Below are 7109 nucleotides of genomic sequence, written 5' to 3'. Positions count from 1 at the left end.
ACCAGGTTGTTCAAAGCTGGGTTAAGATAACCCAGGGCATAGTTCAGTATTAAAATGGAATGCTTATGAAACCCGTTAGACTCTTCTGATATATTTTTTTGTTAGCTTTTTTGGACCTGACCGTGTACTACGTTCAATAGCATTCCTATCATTTTGAACTTAATGACAATACAAACATCGCGTTAAATTTATTCAGTCACAATTTGTGAACAAAACACAAAGGATTGCGCACGGTCAGGGAGCTTCCAACATAACCTACAGCACCGTTGTTTTCAACTTTGATGTTTGCCGGCTTTCCTAACCAGTCTCCTCCACTAACTATGCCCACGGTTAGTGCGAAATTGAGTTGAGATACATGAAAGATTAATAAGCAAATTCAGTTAAATTCGTCTTGTCCACAATTTGATGATTGGACGCTCTAATTAGAATAGCGAAAATTATCAGAGCAAGTGCTTTTGAACAAAATAAAAAAACCGGATTAAAATTTAACCCCGCCTTAGCTCTAAACGGCCCTTGAACAAGAGGTTCCGGTACTCTCAGCCCTTCGCCGTCATTTTCCGGCCCCTTAAAACGACTTCTCCAGAATTAACGATGACTTACCGAATCCACCCTGTTTTCAACTTGTGACAATACCATATACTCAAACGGTATGGCGGCTACAAAGTCAACTACAAACCAAGATTTCAAATAATGCAGTGCAATTTGTCTTGGTGCGCTTACTACTTCGTCGGTTGAAGGATTAATAAAGGTTGTTCTGAAGTTAATCAAAATGTCAACTATAAACATAACGTCCACCAGAAGGTTAAAGACTAGCAGAGGAGTAGCTTTATCGAAGTTTGACCATTTGCTTCCTTGTAATGGTATTAAGAATGCCACGGAATAGGGAATTTCTATCGCGGTGAATATAACGAGCGCCAGAATAAGCCAGTCCCACACTGCTTTGAAGAGGGAATCATGTCGGATTGTGCACGGATGAAGATGCGTTTCTGGTCGAGGATTTGAGCTGGAACTGAGGGACATGACCTGAAAATAAACAAAATACGAGTTGATATTTTAAGCATATTTTGAGCATTTGGGGTAGGGAAGTGTTACCATCGCAAACAGAAAAGATCAACCACTCCAGGGAAAGACTAGTGTTGTGTCCATTAGGGCCCACTATATAAAGACTTCTGTACACAGACATGACTTTTCACTCCATGGACACTCTAGACATTGGTGTCATCATAAACCTCTCTCGCTATCCGGCTTATCAGAAGTTCGAAAGGGTAGAAGAACATTCCCTTGCGCATGCCCAGTTCTCCACTTTTTTTTCTACTCCTCGCTCCATTTCGTACATAAACAAGATGGAACGCTTCATGCACTCAAACTATTCAAGCTTCATCTAAATTCGGAGGTTAAAATCTGTAATATTAGCAAAGAATATTATCACAATTAAAGACGCAACTTATGTAGATGCGGAACGAAAGCCTGAAAAAATTCAGGCTTGACGGGACTCGAACCCTGACCCGCTCTGTGATATCGATACAGCGCGCCTAACAATTTGAGCTAGAATGTCAACTAGGAGCAGAGCAGTGCGTTAAATTGGTTCTTGATATGTTCGGGTAAGATAAAGATGAAATGATGCACATATGAATTTCCTGTAATAGAATCACGAAATGAAGAAATATGGAAAGTTCCTATGCAGTCGGCGCGCAAAGAAAGCGGAAAAATTTTAGAGTCATAAGATGAGTGTGTACTCCCAAAGTCGGTGCTTGTCGAGTACAATCCTCAGCGACTCTCATTACTTGGTGTAATTTACAAGGATACAAGGACAGAATACCAGACCTAAAAGTCCAGGTAAATCACTTAACATGGTGCGCGATATAAAACGAACTCGACGAGAAGTGAAGGAAGTAACATGAAGAGATTTATTGAACCACAGATCAATGTTCCTAGCACAGAGGTAACAACTTGATGCGGAAGAATCGACGGGGTCGATTGACAAGACAATAGGTCCCTAAGTTGTGAAATCGGTACAAAGTTGTACAAAGTCGGTACAAATTTGGTTTGCACACGCACCAATGTTATCTTGACTCAAAACGCTAAGCTGAGCTTGACAGAGGATGAGAACGAGTGTAGATAGAAATATAGCCCCAATGGCTGACAGAAGTTAACACCATCAAGTTTACACTAGAACTGAAATAACTAAGATGAAAACGCTAAATTTGTAATTATCAAAACGTGCTTGAAAACGATTTAGAAATTATTACGTATTTCCCGAGCGGACATAACAGAAAAGGGCTGGGAAAGTAGCGTGGGCTTATCAATAAAAATCATCACTTATGTAGACGATAAATCGATTTATAATAACAACCGTTAGCACGTTCGTGCAATCACAGGGTATAAACGAAAAGAAGTCACGTTTCAAAACCAACACTTGGTACTTGGTACAAATGCCATTTTTCAAACTGATGATTGAAAATACGGCAGTAAAAGATCCTTGAAAGCTGCCCACCTACACCTCCCCTAACTCAACGTTAGCACTGATATCTCACTTAAGACAAAATATTTGGATCAGAAAATACAGTACACTGAAGATTGTGTTGGATTACGCATTCCCTTTAAATGATCACGGGGAACTCAAAATGAATTTCGCGATTTTAAACTGAAAACATTATAATCTAACGGAAAATTGCAAAAAGTGTTTTTCAGGATCAGAATTTTAACCTACAGCAGTCAAATTAGCTTTTTTCCTGACGTAACTGTGATACTGAAAAGCCCCTTACAAGTTAGAACTTTTCGTTCACAATAGAAAAGCAGAAAAAAGAAGGAAAATATAAAAATACATCGAGCATATCAGCCACTTATTGACCTATATTCTGAGGATCGGAACTCCTCATGTTCGATCAAATGCTTCTTTGATCCCGAAAAGTGTCTCTTGATTTTACATCAGGCGAGAGAAAACTGGCTTTTTTCTCCGAATGCTTGTCCTTATAAAATCACGTAGACTTTCACGTTCAGTCGGAGGCTAAAGACCGTCGGCGAAAAAGTCTTATATTTCGATTGAGTTTTTTCATTTTTTAAAAAAAGGAGGGAGTTTTGCCCTCGAATGTTTGCCAGTCTTTCTTTTTTCCTTTTATCTCTTAATTCTTTTATGAATATATTAAAATCAGGGTTGCCACTCATCAGAAACTAAAAAATTCCGTGACTTTTAACCGATTGGAGTCTAAAGAATTTTCACCGACCTGACTTTAGTTGATTAATACGAACAAACAATCCATATTTACATTTGCTTGGGCTTTTTTAACTTGTGGATTACGCGTAACGTAAGGAACAAGTTATTGTGGGCACTGCGATATGCAAATGTTCACTCAGATGTAGACCCCTTCCATTCGTAAATCAGTCGGTTCCGCACGAAAGCGCCCGATCTCAAAACGACAACTGTCCTAGATCCATCCCGTTCCGCGATGTTCTGATTTTGTACATTTCACAGGAGTCACAGGACCACGGTCTTCATGTGGAGTTTGAATGTTTCAAATTAGCACTATGGCCAACTTTGACACAGAAGTTTATGAACTTTTGAGGCTTTTTGACTCGTCCAAGCAAAAAACATGACGAAAAGATCAGCCATTGCTCTTCGACTCCCAAGCTGGTCCAAGCTGACGATTCTGACGTGAGTCTCACGATTTTTTAACGTCAAGACTCCCAATCTCATGGTTTTGTAGTGAAACATCATTCTGAAATGGAATGTTTCTTCGTTCAATAAAAACGGAAATCTTTACTGCTGCTAAATCGTAATTGATTCTCCTCATGTAAACGCCGAGAATCGCAAGCTGCTACGAAATGAGTTAAAGTACGGCTTTAACTGTCAAAACCATGCTTGTTTTCCTCGAATATATCCTCAAGGCTTCATAAATAAAGTACTACAGGCTTCAAACAGCGTCGACCGGCAGAATTTCATGTGCAAAAGTGGTGTGGATGATTAATTTAACGCGAGTCTTCAATGTTAGTTGTCCTGGCGCAATAGATAATGGCCGTTGACCTTCCACTTCGGAGGTCCGGGTTTCGTCTCTCGCCATTGGAATTTTTTTTTTCAGTTTGTTTTTGGTCCTTTTCGTTTTTTTTTTCTTTTCGAAAACCATATTTTCATTTCTTGACAGACTCAAAATATATCGGTGGACTAATTGCAGGTTCATTATATCAGCTTTCATTTTTAAAATACAGTAATTTATAATCCACAAGTTAGCCTTAGGCACCCTTTGATTATTCTTGTCTTCATTTTCAAACTGTTTACGCTTTTCACGGGATTTTGAGTGCAAGGAATATAGAATTCCCTGACTTTTCAATGACTTTAACAATATGAAAGATTTTTCCTATAAATTTTAACAAAATTCCCTGACTTTTCCCTGACCTTGAAAAGTATTTGTTTTTCCCTGAGTGACGGGGACAACTCTGAATTATACACTTAAAAATGGAGTCTTATCTTCTTCTACAAAGTTAATAATATAATCTATATATCAGCTCGTAAATTTAACAATTTTAAGCTGCTTCGCTCGTAAGAGCCTCACACGAAATCATTAAGATACCTAAAACACAATTGGCGATCTTGATTACGGACCTTGAAACAATAGCTATGAAGAAAGTGGCTCGTTTTCTTTGTGTTCTCAAAATTTAATATCAATTTGTTTTGACCTAAAATTTGCCTCAATTGCGCGTCGGCTCCGGTGTTTGCAGATCAAATGTGTCTTGTGCTTTTGACTTCCTGAGTTCGAACATTTAAAGGCAATTATGATCGCTTCTGTTTTATTTTTTCCTTCTTCCTTTTTTTGCGTTTTAGGAGCTTTTTGAATGACAATAGTTGTGTCTGAAAGCTTAGCGATATCTCTGTTTATCTGATGCGATAGTATGTTTAAATTGTAAGCTGAGCTTTGAAAGGAAATCCCTCGTTCAAGACCATGGGCAAGATATTTAGCGGGCCTGAAAAAATACGTGATTGTACTGACCGGTTTTTCTAAAGGCATCGATTGACCTTATTGCAAATATTCGAGAAAGAAATATTTTATCACTGTATATCTTTGTATGTTGATTTTCAGTTTGTATACGAATCTTGAATTGTTTTAAAAAATGCAAATCATTGTTCTTGTATATTGACAGCCTGATCTAGATGCTTCGAGCACCTGTTTTCGGTCGGTCAAGGAGAAAATGGCGTTTAGTTTATGGCTAAAAATGCTAATAAAAAAGATAATAATCTAGGGCGGTTTATGATATCAGTCTTGGCTGGTTCACGGCTGCTAAAAATGAACTGGGATTAAAAGAAGCAATATAACAGTGAATTATATGTAATGGAGGACGGATATATAAAAGCTAGCCAAACAGACCATTAGATTGGTTTGGGTTTTATATAGCTAAATTGCCTAACAAACCGTGTACTGACGACGAACCGAGATAAAGAAAATAATATTGCTTGAGATTAAATTCAGGATTGAAGGCTACTATACTAGAATGTTACAGACTTGGAGATTATAGAAAACAATATGGCAGATAAAATCGATGTGAAAATACAGTATGTCATTTTTGCAGTCGGCTCAACAAAAGGTCAAAATCATATGATCGAGAAGAAGAATGACTAATGATAGTCGAACTTAATTCAGTAGTTGAATGTTTACTTTGAAGTACGAAACACCTCCGACAATCTTTCACACTGAGCACATAAAAAACTGTCTTCTAACACTGGGAAGTGGAAACTTATTTCTTGCAATGAAAGACAAGATAATTCGTATTTGAGACCTTCAGTTATAAAGACGATTTTGAAGTGAAAACAACACGCCCCAGCAAGTTTATTAAGGCGATGCCTCAGTAAAATATTCATAGCTTGCTTTTAAAGTCAAAATATGTAATGAGCAAACCCGCACTGCTTATACATGTATATTATTGTTGTCCTCTCTAAAAATAAAAGTGCATCGATTATTGAGTTTGTCGCTGCCAAAGGGGCTTGTTTAGAGAATCCAGATAAATTATTTTAGCTCTTTAAGCAAGGTTTATTAGTTTATAAGTAAAAATAACTACCCCTTTTCTGAAAGTATTTCCTTGACCGTCAAAAGGACTCGCTGTGTGGTTTCCGAGGAATGCAACGAGATCTTGAAAATTCCATTAAGGCAAACAGTTCGGTTAAAAAATAATGAAATGTCAAGACTGGCATAAAGCTGAGTGCTGTGATGTGCTTTTTTCTAATCTCGCTCCTGACCGCAACGATTTACAACCAGCTGAGGCAGAAAAGACGGCGTTTAGGACTGCTTTCTAAAATTACTACTCGTAGGTCTTTATTCTTTGAAAATAAAATTTAAAAATTTATTTTTCATAAAGCATTTATTCGTGAAGCTAAAACTGGATACGACAACCGTAAGCCGTGTCGCACGTTATGATTATATATTGCTTCGACTCGTAAAATTTTTGTGTTGAATAATTAACTTACCAGGCCTTTAATTCCCAACTGTGGCGCGAATGAGGCATTGCGGGAGCTTAAAAGGCGACGAGACAAAGACATATTGGGCTTCTCGGCTAGAATTTAGGCTCTGATTTTCATCCGCGAATCGCTCGCCGTCTTCGAAACCTTTGGTGCTTTTCAGGGATGTTACACGACCTCTGAACAGGATATCCGCTGGACGCCACAGTCTGTGACGTCATAATATATTATCTTCGCGCGCTTCCTTCAAGTGCAGTGGGAATAATTTATAAATTTCTTTTTTTCCTCCGACGGACGAAAACATTCCTTTAAACGAGAAACGGACAACAATCCTTGTTCCCCGAAGTGACAGTGCCATAATTGTCTAGACCGCGGTTTTTCCACTTGTCAAGGCGGGATACGTAACGAAAAGAACTATTTTGAATGTTTTGAGATTCGTTTAGCATTGAAGAACAGTTTTTGCTACGAAATTTCAAACAATTTTCTTAACGTGTTTTAAACGATGACCGACCCATTCCATATATAGTCCTTTAAACACTGTCTGAAATGAATATAACTGTAAATAAAGTAAAACGCCAGGTGGAAATCAACTTCGCCCAAAATGAAGGGAAAAATTATTAATGAAAGCCGATTGTTAATGAAATTTATACTTCAAGACGGACTCAAC

The 7109-nt window shown here is 38.0% G+C and overlaps 1 protein-coding gene across 1 annotated transcript in view; it reads right to left on the bottom strand.

The window, feature by feature from the left end:
• The window catches only part of LOC140947849 (voltage-gated inwardly rectifying potassium channel KCNH6-like), a 16953-nt gene extending 10120 nt beyond the window's left edge, over window positions 1-6833 (bottom strand). The window contains exons 1-2 of the mRNA XM_073397048.1: window positions 6452-6833; window positions 601-1023 (exon numbers count right to left, since the gene is read on the bottom strand). Of these exons, the coding sequence (XP_073253149.1) occupies window positions 601-1023; window positions 6452-6523 (495 nt within the window). The 5' untranslated portion in view covers window positions 6524-6833. The remainder of the gene's footprint in view (window positions 1-600; window positions 1024-6451) is intronic.
• Between the last annotated feature and the right edge of the window lie 276 nt (window positions 6834-7109).

Source organism: Porites lutea, chromosome 9, assembly GCF_958299795.1.
Source record: "Porites lutea chromosome 9, jaPorLute2.1, whole genome shotgun sequence".
NCBI classification, from domain to species: Eukaryota; Metazoa; Cnidaria; class Anthozoa; order Scleractinia; family Poritidae; genus Porites; species Porites lutea.
Note: the sequence above shows the minus strand (reverse complement) of the source record. Positions and strands in the feature narration are given on the sequence as shown.